Raw genomic sequence first — 27,240 nt, forward strand, 5'->3', positions numbered from 1 at the left:
CAGCTAACAGGGTAGAATGGAAGCTGTAGGATTTGTTAAATATCCACGCTAGTAACTGAACTATTTCTTGTTTCCAGCCTGTCCCTGCATTTAGGCAATGAGGTGTTTGATGTTTACAAGGCCCCGATGCAGGGCAATCACAACCAGCTGTTCATTAGGGAAGACACTGGTCTGCAGGGACAAGCCATCTTTAAGTCCAAACTCACCTTCAGGTAACTATTCATAGCGACCCACAGCTACTTGGCAGTTAAAGAGCAACAGGGCAGAGAGGTTGGCTGTGCACAAAGCCCGCCTCAGTCCTGATTGACCTGATTTTGAGGTGCAGCTCACCAAGGCCCGTGGTTTGGTTCCCATGCTATTTTTCACCTTTGCAACAAGTTGCTGTCCCTCAGGGAGCCAGTTCACGCTATGGAAACCAACATGAGCCCGCCGTACAAACCAGAAGACCGGTTATTAACTCACATTGATTGACGCACCTGGTAAGAGGCCTGGACTGTCTGTGCTGCTCTGCTGGTCAGCGTGTCCCTTCCCTTCAGGGACGTTTACCTGGGAAGCCTGCCGATCGCGAGCATGCTCTTGGTGTGCGCATGCGCCAGAGGAAGGGGCTGCCGCAGGGGCTGGTGTGTCATTGTCCGCAACTGTGTTTGCTGTTGGTATGATTGCCTCCAAATATTCTTTGTAAACAGTGAGACGTTTTTTTCTGTTTCCTGCAGACCTCATGCTACAGACTGTGCCACACTTAGAAAGATGACCCTGCTACTTGCTAATAGATGCTCGAGGACACAGAAGATTAGAATCTTACCAATGGCTGGTCGTGATCCTGAATGCCAGTGCACAGAGATGGTTAAGGTATGTTGGCTGAGATTTATCCTGGGATTGTCTGGGGTATTAAGAACTGTGCTTTCCAGAATGTTAATTCATCATTTCTTATTGTCACAGCTGTTTTATTTCTTGTGGTTATCAGGGAGTCTGCTTAACCTTCTAAGCATGTGGTTAACCACAGTAATTGTCATAGTCAATGGCTGATGGTGAGATACAGCAATCCGGACCCTTGGGTGTTCTCTCTCCAATCTATGAGATTTCAGAGGGAAACTAGTAATTTAAAAATATAACCCGGGCTTCCCTGGTGGCGCAGTGGTTAAGAATCTGCCTGCCAGTGCAGCGGACACGGGTTCGACCCCTGGTCCGGGGAGATCCCACATACCGCGGAACAACTAAGCCCGTGGGCCACAACTACTGAGCCTGCACTCTAGAGCCCACGAGCCACAACTACTGAAGCCCACGCACCTAGAGCCCATGCTGTGCAAGAAGAGAAGCCACCGCAATGAGAAGCCTGTACACCGCAACGAAGAGTAGCCCCTGCTTGTCGCAACTAGAGAAAGCCCACGTGTAGCAACAAAGACCCAATGTAGTCAAAAATAAATTAATTAATTTTTAAAAATCTTTATATAAAAATATAACCCTTGATGTACATCATTAAACTGTGTTAACCAGATAGGAGGTGATGTGGGAAGGTCATGAGGACATTCCTGACTCAGTTGACACTGGCTCTGCCTAGTGAACCCCAGTGTGTAGAAGAAGCCAGGCAGATGGAAGGGAATGAAGGCTCTGCTTTGGGGCTCAGGGACCCTCCCCACCAGAACCTCCCCATCCTGCCATCAGGAGCTGTGGGGAGCTCTCTGGGTTGAGGGCCCCAGACTGGAATATGTGGGCACCATGGTAGTTTGGTGGAGCCTGGGCAAGTCGGGTGTCTGTCTCAGGGGTGAAGAGAACCCGCCTCCCTCAGGCGTCCACTGGGCATGAACGAGGTTCCTCAGGCTGGTCGCCGCACTCTGGGCTCTGCCTGGCAGCACAGGGGACGCTGCATCTCCCAAGGCTGTGCCGGTGCCACTTCTGATGGGGCGGTTGGTGTGAGGGAGGGAGCCTTTGCCTCTTCACCCTGTGTTGTCTTCACGCCTTCGAACTGCACAAGATGATGACCATGTGTGGTAACAGAGGTGTAAAATGGAGAGAACTGTACCCTGAGGACATAGGAACTGGTGTTGTCCTGGGCGAGGCATTTACGTGTTCTTTACAGTAAAGTAGTTTCAAGGGGGCACTAAGTGAGTTCATTTTTTGTTTTAAAGTTCAGTAATTTATTTGCTTCTTTACAGAAAGAAGAAGAACGTTTGAGGGCTTCTGCTCACCAGGAGACCATCCATCTGTGGGAAAAGCAGAACCAGCGGGGGCCGAGTGCCCCCTACCAGGGCCCCAGCAGTGGTGAGGAGGGTGAAGCCAGCAAGAACCATGGCCGAGGTGAGTAGGGAGAGGAGGTCACGCTTCACCATCTCAGGGCCGTGGGAGCGATTGTGCTCTGGTGGGCTCTTACTGTCTTGCTGTTATTCACTTAGGACAACAGTACCAAGGCCTTTTATTTTGTTTTCCCTAGGACCACTTTGCCACACAAAAGCTTAGCTGGGAAAATAAGGCACTCCCATAATAAAGAAAATCAATTAAATAATTTTGTCCTTATGGAGGAAAATGTGTAACAGGCAGTTCTCCTGCTTGTATAGGGACCCAGTGTTTAAACTTTGTAGTTTTAAAAAATGTGGGGCTTCCCTGGTGGCGCAGTGGTTAAGAATCTGCCTGCCAATGCAGGGGACACAGGTTTGAGCCCTGGTCTGGGAAGATCCCACACGCTGCGGAGCAACTAAGCTCGTGCGCCACAACTACTGAGCCTGCGCTCTAGAGCCTGGGAACCACAACTACTGAGCCTGCGTGCCACAACTCCTGAGCCCGCATGTCACAACTAGTGAAGCCCGTGTGCCTAGAGCCCATGCTCCACAACAAGAGAAGCCACCGCAATGAGAAGCCTGTGCACCACACCGAAGAGTAGCCCTTGCTCGCCACAACTAGAGAAGGCCTGTGTGCATCTACGAAGACCCAATGCAGCCAAAAATAAGAAATAAATAAAATAAATTTTTTAAAAAATGTGTGCACGAATCCCCTCGGGTATTTAAAAATGATCAGACAATCTCTCCGAAGGAAAAACCTCTCCAATCTAAGTCATTTAAGCATGTTTGAAAGCTGTACATACTTCTTTATGAAAACTTTAAAAAATTGTTGGCTCCTCAAGGGAAATATATGGTGGGAAGTAGCAATATTCAAGAGTAGAAAAATTCAGGAATAAATGGGTCTTCATCTTTGAAGGTCAATCCCATATCTAAAGTCCTTTGCTTTCAGAGGAGAGGGCCAGAATCTGTTCTTCAGAGAGTGATGAGGGACCAGATGAAGATAAGGCTCAAAGATCGCTGAGAGCAAAGAAGCTCACCAGTGATGGGGTGAAACCAAATTTATTCAGTCTGAAGGGGTTTGCCCTGTAGCCACAAGTCAACTCCTGGAATGAAGAGGAACTCACAGCCCTGGAGCACAGACAGATGTCTACACACCTCCCTGTAACTCAGTGAGATGAATGCAGTAATAAGCCTAGACGTGGCCCAGAGGAGGGCCTGACACCTGTGCGCGGTGGGAGACTGCCCAGAGCAGGTGCCGTCTTGCTGGTTGCTGAAGGAAGAGCGTTAGGGTGGACATGCCAGAGGATGGAGAGGGCTGTGAGAAAAGACACATGGCTGAGACCCCAGGGCTCGACCAGAGAGTTAGAAGTAGCTGAGTACAGTAGAGCAAGGGGCCTCTCGCCTTCATCATGGGTATGATAATAGTGGAGGGTTAGTTCGTTTCCATGTTGTTAAAATTATTTTCCTTTAATTATTTCCTTTTCCACTTACAAGAGCACAAGTGCAAAGAAAATGTGAGTCTTAATTACCCAAGCAAATCGCTATGTTGTTGCCATTGTGCCATAGTCATTCATCCATTGTTTTCTGAACACTTAACATGCTCCGCTATGGGTTTGGAGTTACAGATCAGAGGAAACATCTCAGTAATAGAAATCGGCCTTACTGTGTAATGGAAGCACTAATTTTTCATGTGAAAAAAATATATTTAAAACTTGGAAAGCATACTAAAAAAGCACATAAAACACAAGCAGTCCTTCTAAAAAAATTGACAGGCTTTAAAATACTGAATTTTAGATAGAGAAAGTGAAGTACTGAGGAAGCAGAGGTATGTATTTCAAGTAATAATGAGCAGAATCCCCGTCAGGATAGAGTGAGGTGTCCCTGAGCCCTGACTGCTGCCCAGGGAAGCCCGTGCTCCCCTTGTCTGACCTGTAGAGACAGTGTTTGTGGACAAGGTCGCCGCTGGTGGGTAGGGTTCTAAGAAGGGCTAGCTCCCCCATCAGCTCAGAACTACTCAAGACAAAATTTCCAGAAACGTTCAGTATTAAATTTTACACCTTCTCTCTCATATCTGTTCAGGAGGTGAACCCTCCAGAAAGAGGAAAGCAGGCGGCGAAGAAGAAGAGGATGACTGAAGCATGAAATGCGTGCTTGCTGTAAGTATGGTTTTCAACTGTTTGTTTTAAAACAATGATGAAATGACTTGTTTTGATTGAAGGGAGGAATTGAGTTGCTTTTGCATAATCCGAGTTGTGGTTAAAAAATGTTCAGAAGCAAGTCTGTGACTTTAGAAAATACATTCTTCCCAAATGAGAAGTTTATTTTGGTAACTGTCTGCTCTGGGTCTTGGGTTTCCTTGTCCGAGCAGGTACAGCACGGGAGGGCTCGCTGGAGACGCGGTGCTTTGCCAAGTGCTGCATGGACCTTACCAGTTCTAATCCTCAGAACAACTCAAAGGGCAGCTGCTGTTATTCTCATTTTACAGACATGGAAGCTGAGTTAGAACTTAAGACCTCTGTCCAAAGCTTTTTCTTAAGTTAAAAACAAAAACATTTTTGAGACAAGAGTCAGGAACTTATTTGCACAGCAGTCACACTGCTGAACAGATTACATTAGTGACCTTATGGAGAAAGACACCCAAAATATCTGAGAGAAATGGTCACCAAAAGGTTTAGAGAAAAAAGAGCAGTGGGAAACAAAACACTAGATTTGACTTCTAGCTTTGTGACTGGTGCAGTAGCTGGAACATAATAGGTGCATAAAAATTATTTATTGAATGAACAAGCCAATGATATTATCTTGGGGAAGTTATTCAACTTCTCTGAAGTCAGTTTGCTCAACTTGATGGGATTTGGACTTGACCATGTAAATTCTTCATGATTTAATGTTTACATTCCTCTACCTCTGAGAGTTGAATACTAATTAGATACATTTTTTTAGAAGTCTTTTGTTAAATAGAAATGGTCAAAGAAAAGGAAATGGCCCATCATCTTACCACGCAGAAAACCTGGATATACATTATATTTCCCTCCCTTTTATATTTTTAAAGTATAATTTCATAGTTGTGCAGTAAACAGAGACATAATTAGCACCCGCTCCAGAAAGGCCATTTAGAGACTCATCCAGAATGCTGAGAAGTACTAGCACAGTTCAATCATAAAGTCAGCTATTCTTTTTTTTTTTAATTTTATTGAAGTAAAGTTGATATACAATGTTGTGTTAATTTTTTATGTACAGCAAAGTGACTCACTTATACATATGTATATATATACTTTTTCACATTCTTTTCCATTATGGTTTGTCACAGGATATTGAATATAATTCTCTGTGCTATACAGTAGGATCTTGTTTTTTATCCATCCTATATATAATAGTTTGCCTCTGCTAATCCCAAACTCCCATTCCTTCCCTTTCCTATCCCTCCAAACCCCTTGGCAACCTCAAGTCTGTTGAGCTGCAAATGGCATTATTTCATTCTTCCTGATGGCTAATATTCCATTGTATATCTTCTTTATCCATTCATTCATTTAGGTTTTTCCATGTCTTGGCTATTGTGAATAGTGCTGCTATGAACATAGGGGTGCATGTATCTTTTCGAATTAGTTTCATCTGGGTATATGCCCAGGAGTGAGATTGCTGGATCATACATCAACTCTATTTTTAGTTTTTTGAGGAAACTCCATACTGTTTTCCATAGTGGCTGCACCAGTTTACTTTCCCACCAACAGTGTAGGAGGGTTCCCTTTTCTCCACACCCTTTCCAGCCTTTGCTGTTTGTAGACTTTTTAATGATGGGCATTCTGACTGGTGTGATGTGGTACCTCACTGTAGTTTTGACTTGCATTTCTCTAATAATTAGTGATTTTGAGCATCTTTTCATGTGCCTATTGGCCATCTGTATGTCTTCTTTGGAGAAATGTCTATTTAGGTCTTCTGCCCACTTTTCGATTGGGTTGTGTTTTTTTGTTGTTGTTGTTGAGTTGTATGAGCTGTTTGTATATTTTGGAAATTAAGCCCTTGTTGGTCACATCATTTGCAAACATTTTCTCCCAGCCCGTAGGCTTTTTTGTTTCGTTTATGGTTTCCTTTCCTGTGCAAAAGCTTTAAGTTTGACTAGGTCCCATTTGTGTATTTTTGTTTTTAATTTCTCTTGCCCTGGGAGACTGACCTAAGAAAACATTGGTATGATTTTTGTCAGAGAATGTTTTGCCTGTGTTCTCTTCTAGGAGTTTTATGGTGTCATATCTTATGTTTAAGTCTTTAAGCCATTTTGAGTTTATTTTTGTGCATGGTGTGTGGGTGTGTTTTAACTTCATTGATTTACATGCAGCTGTCCAACTTTCCCAGAACCACTTGTTGAAGAGACCATCTTTTTCCCATTTTATATTCTTGCCTATTTTGTCAAAGACTAATTGACCATAGGTGTGTAGGTTTTTTCCTGGGCTCTCTATTCTGTTCCACTGATATGTATGTCTGTTTTTGTGCCAGTACCACACTGTTTTGATTACTGTAGCTTTGCAGTATTGTCTGAAGCCTGGGAGGGTTATGCCTTCTGCTTTGTTCTTTTCCCTCAGGACTGCTTTGGCAATTATGGGTCTTTTATGGTTTCATATAAATTTCAGGATTATTTGTTCTAGTTCTGTGAAAAATGTCATGGGTAATTTGATAGGGATCACATTAAATCTGTAGATTAGGTCAGCTGTTCTTTATAAGGGCTGGCCTTGAGGCTCTGCTACTTCAGCAACAGGGCAGTTGGGCCGAGCCTAGAGGCCCTCAACCCTTGTAGACAAGGTGGAAAGCTTAATATTTGAAGGCCAAAAGATGTTTGGGGATTTTGGACCCTCTCATTGTTTGGTGCTTGGAGAAGGGTGCCACTGGGCTGAGCATGAGGGCACTGTCTCCCACAGCCACAGCTCCTGGCACCACATCCACTCAGACTCACAGGAGCTGGAGTTACCTGACAACCCAAGCACCCGAGCCTCCAACAGGCATCAAGCCTTCCCATATGTGAACATAAGCCCGACAGCCATCCTTGGAAGGCCAGCCAACACTAAAGATTCAAGGGGAATTTCGTTATTGCTTAAGTTTCAAAATTCAATTATTTGATGTTTATCCCTAAAAGTTTCCTCAAACCCATTACACGTTGCGCTGATTTTCTTTTGGTTGGTGGATATAGGTGACTGATGAGAGATGTCTTTGTTTTACTGCAAAAATAATCTCTAGTTTAATAGCTGGATTGGCTCCCATCAGGCCCAGAACGCACTGTATCATAGGTCCCTGTTTCTTCGTATTTGTCAATTTTTAAAAAAAAACTCGATTTTTTTTTTTTTTTTTTTGCGGTATGCGGGCCTCTCACTGTTGTGGCCTCTCCCGTTGCAGACGCACAGGCTTAGCGGCCATGGCTCACGGGCCCAGCCGCTCTGCAGCATGTGGGATCTTCCCGGACCGGAACACGAACCCGTGTCCCCTGCTTTTGCAGGCGGACTCTCAACCACTGTGCCACCAGGGAAGCCCTTTTTTTTTTTTTTTTTTTCAATTTGATTTTATGGACAGACCAGACGGAGTACTGATGGTATGAGATTGAACCGTATGAACTTACTATTTTTATGGGTATAAATGGTCACGTATTGACAGTTTTATATGGTTTAACTTAATAGGGTAGGAAAGAATAACTCAGGGAAATTAATAAACTTGTTCTTAAGAGGTGTGTAAGGAATGAACTTTAGAACATAGGCACTAAATGGATTTTCCAAAAAGTCCAAGTCTACAGTATATTTGATAAACTTTAGTGAAATTATTTATTCCAATATGAAGTGGTAAATTCTAAATGTCTATAGTCCATATTTTTCAAAAGAACTTTCACTGTGCTAATAAGAGCCAATAATATTAATATTTTGTAATATTTAAGTATCAGTATTATAAAGTTCAGTTTTTATATTTATAAAAATTGAAAAAATAAAGCATTTATAGCATTTTAGAGTTAAAAAATGTATTTAAATGCCCAATTTCATGTGACAAAGAATGATGCACTGTTATAAAGGTAATTTTCAAGCTTTTAAACATAACTAAAACCAAATATAATTCATCCAAAAGAGTGAAAAAAAATGTGGGCATTTATTCAAAATTACAAAGGTTTTTATGCTATGTGTGTGTGTAAATGCACATGTATGCATGCAATTTTTTTCACAATTTTTGTTTTACAATTCTTAAGCAGACAGATCTAAAAAGTTTAAACAACTGAATCAAAGACATTTTTTCTTTTGTGAGTTAAGGTGAAATTTAAACTCCTAAAAATTGCTATACACAGCCACCAAGAAGCACCCAGACTCTGTTCTTAAACCTAACCCTCTGAGTGGACTACAATATCTGACAGAAAAATTTTAGGCCTATTAATCGCTTTGCAGCACTTAAAACATATTGATAGTCTGTAGAAAAGGAAGTTAAGCCTCACATATGTAGACTCCATGGGAGTTTATCTTAAAAGTGTAGGAACTTGAACAATGCTAACAAGACATGGCTGGTGGTGTTTCACAGTGTTACAATCTATTCTTATCTAGCCACTAGAGCAAATGTCCTAAGTAAAAGAAGTCTTTATATGTCAATGAAGGCTGTCTAAAATACTTGGTAATGGTTGACAAGATTGGCTCCTCTGAATGATCAGACTGCAGGTTAGAGTTCAGCATTAACAAACTGTTATAAATGTTTTATTATAAAAAAATTTCCAATTTTTTCAGTTTTTATAGGGAAAGACTTACGGAACTAAATTATAATGCAGAAAAATCAATATGACATAAGAAAGAATGACATTAAAATGACATAAGGGGCTTCCCTGGTGGCGCAGTGGTTGAGAGTCCGCTGCCAATGCAGGGAACACGGGTTTGTGCCCCGGTCCGGGAAGATCCCACATGCCGCAGAGCGGCTGGGCCCGTGAGCCATGGCCGCTGAGCCTGCGCGTCCGGAGCCTGTGCTCCGCAACGGGAGAGGCCACAACACTGAGAGGCCCGCATACCGCAAAAAGAAAAAAATGACATAAGAATATAAAAATCTTTGCTTGTTGTAAATATAATTTTCTCAATTTAAAAATTTGTGAAGAGTTCCTTTGACTGAGAAGTAGCTAGAAACATTAACTGTCGTATGGGGAGAAACAGCCAGAAACATTAATGTTCAGTGGGAGCTGATGGAAAAGATGGTTCTATAGATGTTTAGACTGAAGAACTCACGCCCCTTGATAGGAGGTGCTCTGACACATCCAATTTGCTTGGTTCTTGTGGGTGCCATGTCTTTAGTTAATACTGTTCGAAAATTGAGGGCATTATGCTAAATAAGTCAGAGAGAAAGACAAATAAATATTGTATCATCTCACGTATCAGAATCTAAAAAAACTAAATTCATAGATACAACAAGCAGAGTGGTGGTTGCCGGAGGTGGGGCACGGGGAGTGGGTGAAATGTGTGAAGGTGGTCAAGTGGTACAAACTTCCAGTTATAATAGAATGTCCTATGACTAATGTACAGCATAGTTATGACAGTTATACTGTATTACATATTTGAAAGTTGCTAAGAGAATAGATCTTAAAAGTTCTCATCACAAGGAAAAACATTTTTTAAAACTACGTGAGGTGATGTTTAACTAAACTTATCGTGGTAATCATTTTGCAGTATGTGCATATATCAAATCATTATGTCGTACACCTTAAACTCATACAATGTTATATGTCAATTATCTCAATAAAACTAGAAAAAAAATTTTTTAAGTGAACTGGCATTTGAAATGAAGGAGCAAAACTGGACAGTACTGAACTTACAGAGAACGGAAATTGCTATGGACTCTAGAAAAACAGTGATCCTTGTATCTGCTGGGAGGTAACAGTGATTCCTGATTTTATAAGGAAAAAGTGAGGCAGTCCTGGGACCACAGAGCGAAAATTTAAAGATTTTATGAAACCTCATGAATTATTTAATCTTATTTTAATGGTAGCAAGGGTTAAGTATAATGTACAATAGAACATGACTAACATTTTATCAAAACATTTTTTCTTTTATAATTTTCAGTATACCATGGACTCCCCTTTTTAAATGAAAAAATATCAGATGCTGTCAACGGAAAAACAATATACAAAGCTCTATACATGTAACTTTTCCAGAGGACACCTACTGTACAAAGCAAGTATATGGATTATTTCATTCAAATAACGAGAATCTGCAGTTTAACAATCAAGATGTAATTCTCCTTAAGATCTCTAACAATCTGCTAATTTTTTAAACACAAAATGTTTATTTGGTCTCTTAAACGACAGGCACCGCACCATTAGAAAATGTATTTCACCTATGAATTAGACTTCTACTAGGCTTTAGCTCCAAGTGTACAGCACCAAAATCCATTTTAATAATATCAATATTATTAATATTGATTTTTAATACATACAATTTCATGCAGACAAACTGGAAGAATTAGAACTTCCAATATGAATATAAAATTTTATAAAATGGGAAATTAAAAGCTTTTTAAAAAACAGCAATTTAAAAATGCAAAGAATAGTCTTTGCTTAGGTAACCAGATAAGCTTACATTGGTTACACTATAAAAACTTAGTCTTAGAAAATCTTTGGTTTAAAAATCAAGAGTATTTCACAACTCCAATCTGTTACAAAAAATTTTAGAGAAATACAGAAATACTGAAAGTCACTAAAAGGGTAAGAGGTGCCAAATTTTTAAAGATCAAAGTAAACATCAGTTTTCTCCCTTGTCATTACAATTCTTGAAAGATTTTCTGCATTTAATCAGATGAATGTTCACCCTTATTTATTAAGAAATCTTTTCTTCAATTATATAATGAACTATTGTAGCTCAGAACTGGAATGGTACAAGGAAAACACTCAACTTCTTCATACTTTGATAAATAATAAGTGGAAAAGATATTACCCCAAGTATAACACACAATTTTAGGTGGGGCCCACCTACCTATATTTAAAAAAAAGCTTTGGGGAGGAAAGGGTAACATACTTAGCAATTTACTGACTGACTGACAGGGCCGGGGCAAGCAAGGAAGCCTTGCTAAAAGTGTACTGGTAGCTCTGCACAGCTGCTCCATGCTGACTCCCCACCCTGCTGGAACTGTGCAGTCTCTAAAACCAAGTGCATTTCCAAAGTCATTTATGAAAGGAGAGAGGGAGAGAGCGAGCGAGAGTGAGCTTGACTGACTTGCTAACTTGGAAAAACCTCCAGCACCCTATAACTGAAAGGGAATAGCAGTACAGTGCAAAGCCAGTCTTTGGCCCCTTTCAAACAATGGATACTGATTCCAAAAAAACACACACTCAGTCCTCATGAGGAAAGCTTTTGCCTGTTAAGAAGGCTTATTACTGTAGCATGCAAGGAGCTGCCTAGCTCATTAGATAAACTGTCCAACCCAAGACAAAGGAGCAGACATTTTATAATTCTATTTCAAGAAGTTTAAAAAAATTAACAATAGACCTCTCCCCTATTCTGGAAGGAGATTCCTCCTTTAGAAAAATCTCCCTGTAAGTGATACACCCAGGCCTGAATTGTCAAGGCCAGGACTGCTCAGACTCCTTTGCCCCTGTCGTCTGCAGCTATAACGCCTCTGCCATCTCCTGCTCCAGGGCTGCCCTGAAATAGGACATGAATGCAGGCCCAAATTGTCTATCATACTATTGGATCTGGAGTAGTCTTCCCACCACAGGACCACCGTTTAACTGTTCACCTTAATACTTTGAAGGATAGGAAGACAGCTTGTGTTATGAGAAATTGCTTTTATACAGTGTAGACCAAAAAGTACAAGATGAAAGGACACAGATAATAAAAGTTAGATTTATCTAACAGCCATTTTCCTTATTGGTTGGGAAAATCTGTAGTGAGTGGTGATTATATACCATTCAGACAATTCCGTGTTGCATGTAGGAGCGTCTCACTATCCTGTGCAGCTCTTAATTTACACCCAGGCCAGTTTCTAATTTACCATCAGTAACCATCAATTTAAAGGACCGTTTTGCATGCTCCTCAGACTTAATCTCCACCATTTATTAACTTTGATTTCATGTGTTTAACAACAGCTTTCTTTTTGCTTCTACCCTAAATAACTGAGAGTTGGCTATATGCCTTTTACAGGGAAGAAAAAAATAGCTTTCCTACTCAGATGCTTTTTTTTTTACTATGAGCTTTCACAAAAATTTAATAATGCCCACATTATTACAATGAAAAACGGTAATGAACTTAGACCTAACTATACTTTTAAACAAAGTGTGTAACCTGGCTAAGCTGATGACTTTGTTGAAAGAAACTGTAGGTGTTGCTGAGACACCTTGGACAGGTGCAGTGCCATGGAACGTACAGGAGACTGCTTCCTCTCTCCTAGAGATCTGCTTTGACTCCAAAACAGATGACCAGGTTTTGAGTCATCTGTTTTATAATGCTGGCATTTCTCTTTCTTGATAGAAGCAAAAACCATACTCTTGCCGAGTTCATGTGTTCTGAAACTTGGAAAAGTCTCCTTTCCATGGAATAAGGAAAGCTTTGAAGTTCCTTGTACCTAAGAGGTGCAACAACAATTCTGACATCAGCAATGTCCCTTTCTGACTTAAAAAAAGATTGGTCCTTAGAATGTTCATATTATTCTACATAAATGACTTCCTAAACTTTTTTATAATTGTATTTTTTTAACCCAAGACTCATCATAAACCATTTAATTAAGCTAAATTAAAACTGATTTTAGCAGAAAGTAGAAATAATGCTTTAGAATACAAAATATCACCTACTAGTGATTTACAATCTGAAACTGGTAACAACTTAAACTAGATAAAAGATACATGTAGTTAAAAAAAAAAAAAATTTCCAGTCTTTTCCCTTCTCCCGAGGAAAATTTTACATCTGATATCACAACACGGGCCCTTGGCAAACTTTCGAAGTCTTCCGAAGATTACATGTTGGCAGACTTACTGGTGGTCTCCTTCAACTCGTCTCTTGCGAACTATGAGAAAAAGAATGTTAGAAATCCCTGTTAGTTTGTACAGTGTTAATTTGCTTGTGACAAGTTTCTGTGTGATCCAGTTAGAGTTGTACAAAAATGGATTGTCCATTTGTAGTTCAGACGGCCATTAAAATAAAAAACTCACATCCTTCACCATGGTTACTTACCTGTTACGAACTGAGGGGCTAAGCTCCGCGGTGCTTACACTGCAGTAACATTAGAAATCTACAACAGAATGGTCGGCAGTCACCTTCAAGTCACTGTGCCTGTCTCATTTGTGTATTAAAATTTATACCTCCATTAAAAAATGATTAATAACCTACTGTATTAAATTTTGAAATGACATTCAGGCAGCTGGGATTAGAAAGTATTAAACGTAACTATTTGCATGCTCTTCTGATTAATTCCTCAGTTTGTGCAAGAACATACCAAAAATAGTATTATCCGTTTCAAAGGTAAGTGACTTGCTGCTACTGCTCTCCAAATTTTCCTTCTCTTATCTCCTACAAAATGAGCCACTTCAGGGCTCTGAGAAAACAACAAATGCAAAGTAATGAAGATCTTAGACCCTGGTAATGTGGTGATGTCACATCTCGCTACCATAAACTTGGGCAGCCACAGCGGTTGGTCAGCTAGTCCAGTTAATGGAGTAAACGAAGGTGCACATCTGAGGACCCCCAGCCTCCTCCCGGGCTGGTGACCCTGAGCCGACTGGCTGTGCTCACTAGCAGCAGGGCAAAGTCTTCAGCATCAGGGTCTTGCTACCTTCACTCTCACCTGTCAGCTACCAGAGAATATTTGCTGAGAGCCACCAGGTCAGGGCTCCTCAGCATTGTGGCAACTCCTATTTAGAGAGGAAAACGAACACAGGTTCTGGAGTCAGCAAGAGTGGGAATCTGTTGCTTTTTGTGGTTTGCTCTTTGGCAAGTAAGGTAACCTCTCTGAGCCCCAACTCATCCTCTGTAACAGGGGATAATGATACCTGTACCTCACGGCTGTGCGAGTGGAGTCTGCTTAGTGTAGTGTTAATATAGAAAACATTCAGTGAAGGTACTCAGCCTCGTCACCCACCACAGTGGGGTCACGGGATGGTCCTGAGGTCAGCCATCTTTTCGGGATGAGGAAAGTCAATTAGCTTTTATAAAGCTAGAGGATTTGCATGTATACATAATTGGTTTTGATACTCTAACCAGTAAGTTCCTCTGTTTAAGTTACATTGTTGGTCTGTTAATTTCTATACTCTCTTCTATGGAAGCAAGTAGGAAGACACCTGCCTTTGTTCAGCCTGAATTGGCTGTTTTAACAGAGGAATGAAAAGCTAACAGGTGCACTGGCCTCCCGGCCAGGCTACGAATTCTGTGCTCTCATGCTGTTCTGACTGCTGGCTTCTGTTCACTGGCCTTCAAGAGATGAGACTGGACAGTCAAGTGATGCACATAAAAGCTTGTCCAGAAAATAAAAACCAGGAGGACTGAAGTATCAGGTCCCCATGAACATTTTTATACTTATTTAACTAGGTGCACCCCAACTCTAATTTCAGTCCATGTTAATGAACAAGTTTCATGTATTTACTGAAATATTAGGGAAGAAATCAAATGGAGAACTGAGTCCTCAAATACAAACTTAATTCATGTATATGGATCTCTGAAGAACATGGATATATCTGAAAGGCAAAGCACATAATTCTTTAGGGTAGAACATTTCCAAGAAAATTCTGAATTGCAGTAGTGTTTGGATGTTATTGGCAGACCATTTCAGATGTTAAAAAGCATGTTATTAAAAAAATGCACATTATAAACAAGATCAACAGGACAGATGGAACAAACCAAAAAAGTACAGAAAATTAATTATGTAGTTAGCTAGTGTAAAGGTAGTAACGTGAGACAAAGTTCAATCGAATATTGCACGTACACCATATAACCTCTTTGCTGTTATAGCCGTGATACTCCTTAGCTGAAGAGATGGCGAGTAGGTAGGATTATTTCAATGAAAAGTTGAGACTAAGAAAACAATGAGAGAGGGAAAGACAGTATCAAAATCAGAACACTAAAGCTCTGATGTAGCCCCATTTGCAAGGTGAAGAAAAACTATATGCCCCTTTGATGCTGTACAAGTTTCAAGTCTTGTGCTCCAATATCTCTGTCCAGTTACCGCATACTAGAATGCAAGTAAGAAGACGGTCTTTAGGCTTGCCACCTTGATCCACAGGCAGAGATCAAAGTGCAGGGCTAAGAAACAAATCCAGCTGAGGGTGGATGGAGGGCCGGCTGCTGTTGCTGTGACACAGCACAGCAGAGGGAGGCGGGCAAAGAGCACTTCCGACCCCTCTTCCTCACTTTGTGCCCACTTGTTACCTCAGCAATTCTTCGGTTCATCCTGTGGATGAAAGACTAATAAATTCGGCCCTATTAACAATTCTTTGGCAATTTCTTTCCAAAATCCACTCCACTAATATACGTTCTCGATACTTCATGATTAGTCAATTGCCAATAAATCCTAACTAATCTCATTTCATCTCTATCTCCAGAAGAGTAATAAGAATAGTGTTTTTGAAGTATCATTTTAATCATGCACTCAGTGGCTTATAATGGCTCTCAAATGCCTCCATGTAAAGTCCAAAGGAATCTAAGTTCCTTACCACATAGTTTTAGTGCCTTCTATCAGCATTCCCTCTTAATCCGCTGAAATATTTTTTTTTATTCTGTTAGCTTCAAATAGCAAGTGCTTGTTGAAAGTTTATTCTGGATCCTGCATCCTGTTATGAGAGTCACTTCTCAAAATCTGCAGGCTGTCTTCAGCATATAAATAACTTGCTTACTCCCAAATCTGAGCTTTTATTCATGCAATTCCTCACTCCAGGAATGTCCTTATTCTCATTTCATGCCTAAGACCCATGTCTGAAGATCTGGTTTGGATCAGAGTGAACAGCATGGGGAGGGCGGGCAGCTTGTCTAGAGAGCTGCCAGCACACAGCTGTGTGCCGTTTCTCACCTCTGCTTCGTGTCAGACTGCACCTTCTTCTACACGGTCTCCTCATCCTCTATTACACACGCCTATGCACAGCAGCTCCTCGACCGCTCAGTGTTGACGTAAAGCAGCCGAGGGAACTGTTTTCATCTGCTCCCCTCACCTTCCATCTGCCAAAATCTTCCTTGCTCTAACATTAGGCCCTCTTTTCTTAGAAAGATGTGGGCAAAGCACCTGCCATAACAGGCTCGCAGAAGAGCACAACTGCTGAGGCCCTGAAAGGCTGGCGTCCCTTTCACATGCAGGGATGTGCGCGTGCAGACTCTCACCCTGCTGCTCGCCGGCACCGCCTCCTCGGGGAGGGGCATAGCTGACAGACATGGCTAGGGCTACAAATACGTCGGTGGGATCCTGGGACAGCTAAGGTGGTTTCTGAGGAAAGGAAGAATGGAGACACTTCTGGCTTAAGTTTATAGCTGCTTAGCTACCAGAAATTTCAACTTTAACCAGGATTCAAATTCTACTACTTTTTTTTACTTAATAAATGTTAAGTACCTACTATTGTCACACATGGTTTTAAAGAAAGTTGTGAATTCACCAGATACACATGGCCCCTGACCTCCAAAAGCTTAAAGTCTTTGAAAATAGGCTATTACAATGAAGTATAACCTAGTAAGTAAAAAACTAACTTTTTAGAGCCAACAATGTATACGTTCTTAAGGTTCTCTATTTATGAAGTTCAGTTAGACTTGAGAAACACTGCTCTAAAAAGCAAAATTAAATTCCTGAAGGAAAAAAAAATAGAAGCCAACGAATGAAGCAACACTAAAATATTAGCATGACCTTGCAAACTACATCTAAAATCAACAATACACCAAAACACACCAAATTTCTCTTTTAAAAAGCAAGACGCTAAAATCTTCCATGGGAAACTACAGTCATCAAAGGACAGAAAGGGTTTGAACTAATACTTTTCACAGTGATCTGGATTAAAGGAATGAGGCTGTAGTTCTGCTCCAGAAATCTTTAAAAAACTGCAAACTCAAATATGGCCAAAGCCTAAAAGAACTGCATAACGGTGAAATGTGACTCGCTTTAAGAAGTATTATTTTAATTCTTGTCTAAATGCATTTTTTAAAGTATTTCAATGACAAACACCAAACTTAAAACTCAGGTTAAAACTATTTTAGGGACTTCCCTGGTGGCACAGTGCTTGGGACTCCACGCTCCCAATGCAGGGGGCCCGGGTTCAATCACTGGTCCGGAAAGTGGATCCCACATGCATGCTGCAGCTAGGAGTTCGCATGCCACAACCAAGGAACCAGCGAGCTGCAGCTGGGGAGCCCACAAGCCGCAACTGGGGAGCCCACATGCCTCAACTAAGGAGCCCTCGTGCTGCAACTGGGAGCTGGGAGGCCAGCAAGCCGCAGCTAAGGAGCCCTCCTGCTGCAACTGAGACCCGAAGCAACCAAATGGATAATAAATAATTTTTTTTTAAAAACTATATTTTATATTTTACCATATAAAACTGAATTTATATCTAGGCCTTTGATCAAAAGGGCAAAACTTTCCTATAACATTGAAATCTTTGTTTTACTAACTCCAAGAGGTGACTTGTAATTGAGAACAAAATATTTTTTAGGGAAGCATTTTTTATAATGTTTGTTATAGAAAACTATTTCACTAAAAGCTGTGAAATAGGTTGTCACCCACTAACCTATAAGCACTACGACCTCATTTAAACTGAACTATAATTCAGTGAGTTTTATAAAGGACTGTGTGGATTTTAGAAACAAAAGCCAAATAATCTTCCTGTATAAAAATGTATTTTAAAAAAAGTCCCTCCAATACATTAGCTTAATGATACAATTCAGAAATTCAGTTTCACACCGAATATGTCTTACCTAAGTCATTATTTTTTGTTATAGCATTAGCTGCCCTGGTTCGGGGTCCCTGCTGCGTAAACTGATACCCAAATTTAAGGATATTGGTATTTTCCTCAAGCATCTTGGCCATTTCCAATTCTACAGCCGTCCCCAACTGCTGCCTCTGGAATAATTGAAAATAGAGAATAGTATTAATGAGCTAATCAAAATACTTTTTCAGGTACATGCTGATTCCTTAAAAATTTTCCCAAGTCTTACACCATACATAAGAGAAACAAAAATGTAAGTTTAGTGTATGATCATACAGACATCAAAAAAATGTGGATTATTACAGTGAGAGACCACTTCATACCCACTAGGATGACTATAATCAAAAAGACAGACAATAGGGGCTTCCCTGGTGGTGCAGTGGTTGAGAGTCAGCCTGCCGATGCAGGGGACACGGGTTCGTGCCCCAGTCCGGGAGGATCCCACATGCCGCGGAGCGGCTGGGCCCGTGAGCCATGGCCGCTGAGCCTGCGCGTCCGGAGCCTGTGCTCCGCAACGGGAGAGGCCGTAACAGTGAGAGGCCCGCGTACCGCAAAAAAAAAAAAAGACGATAGTAAGTGTTAGCAAGGATATGGAAGAATTGGGAGCTTTAGGCGTGCTGGCAGGAATGTAAAATGGTACAACTGTTATGGAAAACAATTCGGCTATTTCTCAAAAGGTTAAACACAGAGTTACCGTATGACTCAGCATTTCCACTCCTAGGTATATACCCATGAGAAGTGAAAACATATATTCATATAAGAATCTGTACATGAATGTTCACAGCAGCATATCTGTACAATTCGAAAAGTGGAAACAACCCTAGTATAATAGATTATTCAGCCATAAAAAGGAACAGGTACTGATATATGCTACAACATGAATAAACCTCCTTAACATTTTGCTAAGTGAAAGAAGGAAGACACAAAAGGTCACATATTACATAACTCCATTGATACGAACTGTCCAAAATAGGCAAATGCATAGAGACAGAAAGTAGATACGTGGTTGCCAGGGGTTGGTGGGCAGGGCGACTAGGAAGTGACTGCTGATGGGTGTGGAGTTTCTTTTGGGGGCGATGAAGATGTTCTGGAGTTAGACAGTGGTGATGGTTGCACAACTCTATGAGTATACTAAAAACCATTTAATTGTATACTTTAAAAGTAAATTTTATGGTAAGTGAATTATATCTCAATAAAAAATTGGAAACATTGATTAAATAGCATTCTGGTTAAATTTTAAGATATAACTCTTCTTTCTACCTTCATAATCTACAAAATTTACTTACTTTGAAGGATTAAGGGAGTCATTTACCACATATTTTTTTAAAATAACAAGTTATTTTTCAAATAAAATAGACTGAAGTGTTTTAGTCAAATGTGTAATGTTGTTTTATTTTTAGTTCATTACCACTCTGTATGGAAACACCTCTAACATGTATATTTCTCTGCTTCTTTAAAGAAAAGTGCATCTGGCATGGGTGACCCAGCATTATCTTACAGTGTCAGCACTGAATGTGGCTGCATAGGAGTTATGTGTCTCTGGGTAACCTGGGTACTGGAGTTTTCTGTTTTTCACTGAGCCTATTCTGTTCACCTACTGTGTCTGGGACTGACATGCTACAGATGCAAAAATTCTATTATGTGGATCTTGCCACTGAAGAGCTGAAAAATTTGAGGATGGACTGTCACCTGTAAGAATTATTCCAGTCCAAAACAGCCAGCCATCTAAATTCTCTTAAGACCAGCCAGGGAGAGTTGCTTGTATACCTTTCTATACATTAAGTTAATATTCTGGATGCCCCAAATGTTCTCTCATCCCTTTTCAGGACCACCTTCCGAAGGGTTCCCTGAAAGCCCTCCTCCCACCCACCTCCTGAGTCCCTAAGCCCTGCACAGAGTGTGGGCTGTAGTTTCCTCAAAGCTGCTGCTGTACATCACCGACCTGATTGTCGATTTTCAGCTCAGCCAGGGTTTCATTATCTCTCAAAGCATCAATCAGTGCTAGAATCCCAGCTCCTGTAATAAAGTTGGACTCCATATTTAAGCTCTTCAAACTTTTGTTCACTCTTAGCATCTCTGCAAATGCCTGGAAATTAAAGAAAATATTTGGAGATTACAGTTTGACAGCACCTAGTAAATAAACACTGAACAAGCCTGAAACAAATACACAAATCAATACAACTGCTTTAATGTTTCTTATTAGATTGTTTTAGCTTGACACACTACACCTCACAGGTCTCACATGTATCTATTTTCACATGCACTTGGTCACAGACTTTAGATTTTTTTTTGTCATGTGTAATTCCCCATCGGTAACATTCTCTACTGCTATTCATTCCTACTTCCACTTCATGCTTCTTTCTCCTGCGTCTCTCATACTTTCTCTGAGTCTCTGTGTAGAAGTAACTTCATCAATGTCTCTTTGCTTTTTTATTTCCCTTTGCCGGCACCGCACAGCATTCAGGATCGTAGTTCCCTGACCAGGGATCAAACCCACACCCCCCTGCAGTGGGAGCGCAGAGTATTAACCGCTGGACCGCCAGGGAAGTCCCCTCAATTTCTCTTTCGAACATCTTTTCTTACTTGCGTCCTGCTGCAGCTGGGTTACTGTGAAGCCCAAATGAGGGTAAATTATGGACTAATTTCCAAGGCAGGGACCAAAAGGACTGCCTAAGGCAGAAGGCCAGAAAAGATCACAGATGACTGGAACTGAGAGAGCACAAAAACTATGGAGAAGGGGCTAACTAAATATTCAAAGAACGGTATATTTTCCATCTGCTTCCGTGACATTTCTCACAGGATATGGCAGTGCTAGGAATTTGACCCAGTGCTTAATAAGTGCTATACTGATTAATTAACAAAGCCTGTAAGTGAGCAGAAGGGAGCGGGGAGGAGGAAGAAGAGGAGTGTGAGTTTATTTACAAAGCCCTGCAGAGGCGTCAAAAGAAAGGCCAAACTCCAGAGAATATGGGTAAGATCAAGCTTAAAATTAAAGTCAAGTTAAAGAAAAGGCAATACTGCGCAGTGATACTAGAAAGAACTGGGGACAGATATCTACACACTTGAACATCCTAATAGCAACGACTGGCTGTGTGACTTGGAGCAAATCCCTTATCCATCTATCTGTACACACATTTATTAAAATATTACAATGGCCTATTTTTGATAAGTACTGTTCTGTAAATTCAGAAATAAAACATACAAGTCTCTACCTGATGGAACTTACATTTTAGTGGGGGGCCCATACAGTAAGTAAGCAAAATGTAATGTCAGATGGTAAAAAGGGCTATAGAGGAGGAAAAAAGGCATAGCAGGGTGGATGGGGAGTGCTGGGGGTAGGAGTGGGGTTGCTGTTTTATATACGGGGGTCAGGAAAGGCCTCACCTGGAAGGTGACATCTGAGCAAGGACTGAAATAATTTAAGTGATGAAGTAAAATTACGTGGAATATCTTCAGGGAGAAAGTTCTAGGCAGGAGGAACAAGTGTAAAGGCTCTCAGCTGGGAGCATGCACGGCATGTTTGAGGCAGAGCAAGGAGGCTGTATGGCTGGAGCAGAATGAAAGAAACAGCAAGAGGGGAGATGAGGTCTGCTCATGTAAGGCCTCATTAGGCCACTGAAAGATTCTGATTTTTACTTGGTGAGACAGAGAACTGCTGGAGGGTTCTGAGTACAGGAATGAGAACATTTAAGTTTTAAGAGTCACTTCTGATGCTGTGTATAGAGATGAAGCAGGCAGCTCAATTAGGATAATCCAGGTGAGAGAAGTCAGTGGCTTGGACCAGGGTGGTAGCTGTGAAAATGGTGGGACGTGGTTGGATATACAGGAAATATTTGAAGACACAGCTGGATATACATTTAAAGTTGTGAGAAAGGGAAGTCAAGGATCACTCCATTATTATTATTGTTATTTTATTTTTTTGACTTGAGCAAATGAAAGAATGAAGTTGCCATTTAGTGAGATAGGAAAGAGTGTGAGAGAGGCAGGTATGGGACGGAAGTCAGGAGTTTGGTTTGGGACTTGGGTTTGAGACGTCTGTTAGATATACAAGTAAAGCTGTTAAGCAGTAGCTGGACATGGGTTTGGAGTTGAGGGGAGAGGTGTCAACTGGAGATAATAATATTGGGAGTCATCAGCATGCATAGATAATATATAGCAATGAAACAATGAGATCACCCAGAAAGTGAGTGCAGATAGAGAAAAGAAGGAGGACTAGAACTGAGCTCTGAGCCCTTTAGATGTTTAGATGTTGGGGAGATGAGGAGGAACCAGTGTAGGGACCAGAGAGGTAGGAGGAGAATCAAAGGGAGTGCTATCCTCAAAGCCAAGAAGAAAAGGGTTTATACCCTGATCAAGTGGGATTTACCCCAGAAATGCAACGTTGATTTAACATAAAAATTAATCAGGGGCTTCCCTGGTGGCGCAGCGGTTGAGAGTCCACCTGCCAGTGCAGGGGACATGGGTTCGTGCCCCGGTCCGGGAAGATCCCACATGCCGCGGAGCGGCTGGGCCCGTGAGCCATGGCCGCTGAGCCTGCGCATCTGGAGCCTGTGCTCCACAGCGGGAGAGGCCACAACAGTGAGAGGCCCGTGTACCGCAAAAACAAAACAAAGTTAATCAATGTGGGACTTCCCTGGTGGTGCAGTGGTTAAGACTCCGCCTGCCAATGCAGGGGACACAGGTTCGATCCCTGGTCCAGGAAGATTCCACATGCCGCAGAGCAACTAAGCCTGTGCGCCACAACTACTGAGCCTGCGTTCTAGAGCCCGCGAGCCACAACTACTGAGCCCACGTGCCTAGAGCCCGTGCTCCACAACAAGAGAAGCCACTGCAATAGAAGCCTGCGCACCGCACTGAAGAGTAGCCCCCACTCGCCACAACTAGAGAAAGCCCATGCACAGCAACGAAGACCCAATGCAGCCAAAAATAAAAAAATAAATAAAATAATTATTAAAACAATCAATGTAATATACCATATTAACTGAATAAAGGACCACATGAATAAAACCACATGATCACCTCAACAGACACAGAAAAGGCATTTGATAAAAATTCAACACTATACATCCATAAATGGAACCCTCTGCAGGTGTTAAAAGAATGATGTATAACTTTATATGTTGATATGAAAAGATCTCTGAGATACACGGTTAAGTGAAAAATTAAGTTGCAGAACAGCCTACACTGCATGACTCCATTTATGTTTAAAAAATTTCATAGAAAGGAAATACCGAAAAAAGTAAACATAAAATGGTAGTAAATAATGTATTGCCTAATAGTAAACATCAATTGAAAAAGTAAATTTTATTTTTTTTACTGATATTTGCTTTTATTGATTGTTGCACATCATGGTTACTAACAGTTGATCTTAAAACACAGTTCTGAAACTACATTAAAAAATTATTTTAGTTTTTAAATTTATTTTTTATTGAAGTATAGTTGAATTAAAAGAGAGTAAATCTTGTTCATAAAATCAGTTTAAGCACCTTTGTAACATGCCCTGTACACAGCCATAATTTCGATATTATTAGTAGTTAGCTTACTTACAACAGCAACGGGGTCATTGCTTCGGGTGGCTGCAAGACTGAAATATTTCACGTGTGTGTTGGTTTCCAAAGCCTTTGCAAAATCTTTTAGGGTTGGAATTGGGATATTCTTGAAAGACAAAAATGTGAAACATTATTACATTTTAGGTTTCAGGAAATTCAGTCTTAACATTAATCAAATACATCTGTACTTTCTTTTTTGCATTAAAATGTATTCAGAAATTATGTAACATACAACCGCTGGTCTACAACTGAAAACAAACAACTCAGCCTCCTTCTTACTTCTTTGATTTCTCTATTATGGTACAAACTGTTGGCATAGAGCAGAGCATACATCACTGTTTCTCTAGCACTGAGGTTAAAGAAATTCTTTTTAATTATTTGTATTATGAGAAGTCAGCCCTTGAGTACTCAAAGTGGATCCACTTTTCTACAAAGAGAAAGATGTGGGAATCTACTTATGATGATCCCTGAGGCAGATGACAACTGTTTTCAGTCACTCAAGCTGCAAGGTGTTAAGAGAGATTAACTCTACATTTCTTGAAATGAGGAAAGACATAGTTTTAGGAGACACTGATCTTTCCCCTTGGTACCAAGACTTCAATTTCCTGTAGCCTGCCTATTTTCAGATTGTTACTATTGATTTAGAGACAGACATACACTGAATTGAACTGAATTTTTTTTAAAAATAAGACTAGTGATCAACTAGGGATATTAGCTTTCCCCAAGGCTTTTCCCCCTCCACTCACAGGAAGGAACACCCACAAAAAGAGCACAGAGGTCTTATTCCCTAGGTTCTTGTAATTTCCACATGTTCTCCCTTCCTCCAATTCAGATATATTAAGATTTAAAATGAGGAATCTGTAATGAAGCTATTATACAATGGCTAATACGTTGAGATCATCTGAGTTTTACTCTTTGGTAATTAATTATCCCTGTGCCCTCCTAACTCATTTCTTCTTTCTTTACTCCAAGGAAGAGTTGCATTTTAAAAATCCCAGTGAGATCCCACAAAGCCCAATTCTAGGTGTTTACTCAAGAGAAATGAAAACATACATTCACACAAAAACCTGTATGTGAATGTGTATAGTGGCTTTATTTATAATCATCCCAAACTGGAAGCAACTCATATGTCTATCAACTGGTGAACGGACACACAAACTGCAGCACATCCAGACAAAGGAATGCTGCTCTACAACACAAAGGAGCAAACCACTGAGACACACAACAGCATGGACGAGTCTCAAATGTACTGTGTGAAGTGAAAGAAACCAGACTCAACGGCTACACACTATATAGTTCCATTTATATGAAATTCTGGAGAAGGCAGAACGATAGGGAAAGGAAACAGATCCCTGGTTGTCAGGTGCTAGAGCTGGTGGCAGGGAATGATGACACAGGGTTGTGACATGTTCTACACCTGACTGTGGTGGTAGTTGTACAACTATATCCATTTGCTTTAACTCATAGAACTGCACACTAGAAAGGGAGAATTTCACTATATATACCTTACAGCTCAAGAGAGCTGATTAAAAAAGCAAAACCTGAAAGGCTAAAATGCTCCTAAAAGTGGGCAGTACTTTGGAAGCCCGAGAGGTATACTCTGACAGTCAGTAGAGTTTATATTTCTATGTAATAGGCTTTAAAAAGTAAATCAGAAAAATACTATAATACTTTAACTTCTAAAATCGAAGGAATCTACGTTAGTATACTACTAGAAGTAAAAACTTTACTATTAAGTAGAAAGGATTAGACTATATCAAAACTGCCCAGCTCTCATCCTAGATCCAACTGACGCAAAGCAATTCAAAACAACTTTTTGTTTGCTTATCACACCTACCTTTATGTTATTCAAATTAACTTCAACAAGACGAACATCATTTTCTTTAATTCTCTGTAAACTCTCTTCAACATTGGTTGGATTTGGGGGCTCATCAAATACTGGAAGAATCTTTTCACCTTTTACCACATCTGTAGCAACAAATGAAAAGAGCAAGAGTGTAACTGGTTGATGCTATTACAGTGAATGCATAGATTAACTTGGAAACACACAGCACACATACACAAACATATTCAGTAGAACAAATTTATAAGTTTCTTTCCCCAAATTTCTTTTTTTTTTTTTTTTTGCGGTACGTGGGCCTCTCACTCTTGTGGCCTCTCCCGTTGCGGAGCACAGGCTCCGGATGCGCAGGCTCAGCGGCCATGGCTCACGGGCCCAGCTGCTCCGCGGCATGTGGGATCTTCCCAGACCGGGGCACGAACCCACGTCCCCTGCATTGGCAGGTGGACTCTCAACCACTGTGCCACCAGGGAAGCCCTCCCCAAATTTCTAAAAGATCCTTTATGTGCTCCCACATAAAGCACTGAAATAAAATTTTACTGAATATAAATACCAAACATAATTCATTTAATTTGTTTGCAGTGTATCAGCCTTCAAAAATGAGTATTTTCACTGCCTCTTGCCTCGGTGTATTACAAGATATCTTTACCATGAAAATATAGTTGATGACACAAGCTGGTGATCCCATTCATTTTTAGCAATGTTCAAGATAAAGTTCTCATATGACAAAATCTAACAACTCATCAGTTTCTCTGAGGTTTGACTAGTAATTAATTCAAAGGCAGTAAGAATCAGAGACATGAACAAACACAGCCTCCACAAAGAGTGAGTTGACAGAAGGACACACTGCCTGTTCCTCCTGTGGGGAGTACTACGCAATGGGAAAGGGCAGAGGACTCTTATCAGGAAGAAGAGTAGAAACAGGGAATGGGGAGACAGAGAAAGGTAATGGTGCATAGAAGAACTACTGAGACAGGAATTCCCTGCCCTCCTTCATCCTACAGCCCAGTCCTTCACCATTTATACCCACACACATGGCCAGAATACAGCTATTCAAAACTGAAAGAGGACCCAGAAGCCTTGAACCCTCTAGTGAGATGTAAATGCGCTCTGAGGTATGTGTGGAGGTCCATGAACACCTATAACAGATAAAACTTTTATGGATATATTTTCTGGGGAGAACACCTAGAGCATCAGATTCTTGAAGACGAGAATGACCACAACATTAAGAGCAAGTGACATGGAAAGACTGACAGGGTCATTGTCTGGCTTAGTTATTCCCTGCTGCCCTCCTCTAGCTTTTAGGAGCAAAACTCACCTTAAGACAAAGTATACTGCTTACTCATCCAATAAATTCCCTCTAAGAGTACCTTGTTCTTTTCAAATATCACACACACACACACACACACACAGAGACACCCTCCTACACACAGCATCCTGAAGAGATCAGCTCAGACAAAAGTCTGAAAATTAATTTCCTGAGGACAGTTGAAAGATCAGCAAGGCAGTCTTCTTCAACATGGTAGATCAAGGGGACTGGAGAAAATCTTCCTTACTGAATGGAAAATTCAATGAGCTCTTCCTCAATTCTAAATTTTCTACAACCAAAAAATTCCTTTTGGTTCTCTGCAGAATGCGTATAAAGAGCCTTGCTCTATAATGAAATAATGGATCCAGTCAACAGGATGTGGAAACCATTAAGAAAGGTTC

At 40.8% G+C, this 27,240-nt stretch overlaps 2 protein-coding genes across 7 annotated transcripts in view; one reads left to right on the forward strand and one right to left on the reverse strand.

Moving 5' to 3' along the window:
* The window catches only part of LOC111177621 (RNA polymerase-associated protein LEO1-like), a 32,848-nt gene extending 7,187 nt beyond the window's left edge, over nucleotides 1–25,661 (forward strand). The window contains exons 6-10 of the mRNA XM_022579504.2: nucleotides 78–212; nucleotides 714–849; nucleotides 2,154–2,295; nucleotides 4,353–4,429; nucleotides 10,325–25,661. Of these exons, the coding sequence (XP_022435212.1) occupies nucleotides 78–212; nucleotides 714–849; nucleotides 2,154–2,295; nucleotides 4,353–4,408 (469 nt within the window). The 3' untranslated portion in view covers nucleotides 4,409–4,429; nucleotides 10,325–25,661. The remainder of the gene's footprint in view (nucleotides 1–77; nucleotides 213–713; nucleotides 850–2,153; nucleotides 2,296–4,352; nucleotides 4,430–10,324) is intronic.
* Nucleotides 10,224–27,240, reverse strand: part of TMOD3 (tropomodulin 3) — a 104,608-nt gene continuing 87,591 nt past the window's right edge. For 4 of the 6 annotated variants that reach the window (XM_089907218.1, XM_022579500.3, XM_089907217.1 and 1 more), the window contains exons 6-10: nucleotides 25,528–25,658; nucleotides 23,689–23,796; nucleotides 20,084–20,227; nucleotides 18,131–18,275; nucleotides 10,224–13,259 (exon numbers count right to left, since the gene is read on the reverse strand). In XM_089907218.1, the coding sequence (XP_089763344.1) occupies nucleotides 13,225–13,259; nucleotides 18,131–18,275; nucleotides 20,084–20,227; nucleotides 23,689–23,796; nucleotides 25,528–25,658 (563 nt within the window). In that variant the 3' untranslated portion in view covers nucleotides 10,224–13,224. Of the gene's footprint in view, nucleotides 13,260–15,170; nucleotides 15,260–18,130; nucleotides 18,276–20,083; nucleotides 20,228–23,688; nucleotides 23,797–25,527; nucleotides 25,659–27,240 lie in introns of all 6 variants that reach the window. The other 2 variants (XR_016392102.1, XM_022579502.3) reach the window with 2 other exon arrangements.

Source organism: Delphinapterus leucas, chromosome 2 (genome assembly GCF_059928025.1).
Source record: "Delphinapterus leucas isolate spDelLeu-1000000601 "Yukka" chromosome 2, BTC_Dleu_Yukka2, whole genome shotgun sequence".
NCBI classification, from domain to species: domain Eukaryota; kingdom Metazoa; phylum Chordata; class Mammalia; order Artiodactyla; family Monodontidae; genus Delphinapterus; species Delphinapterus leucas.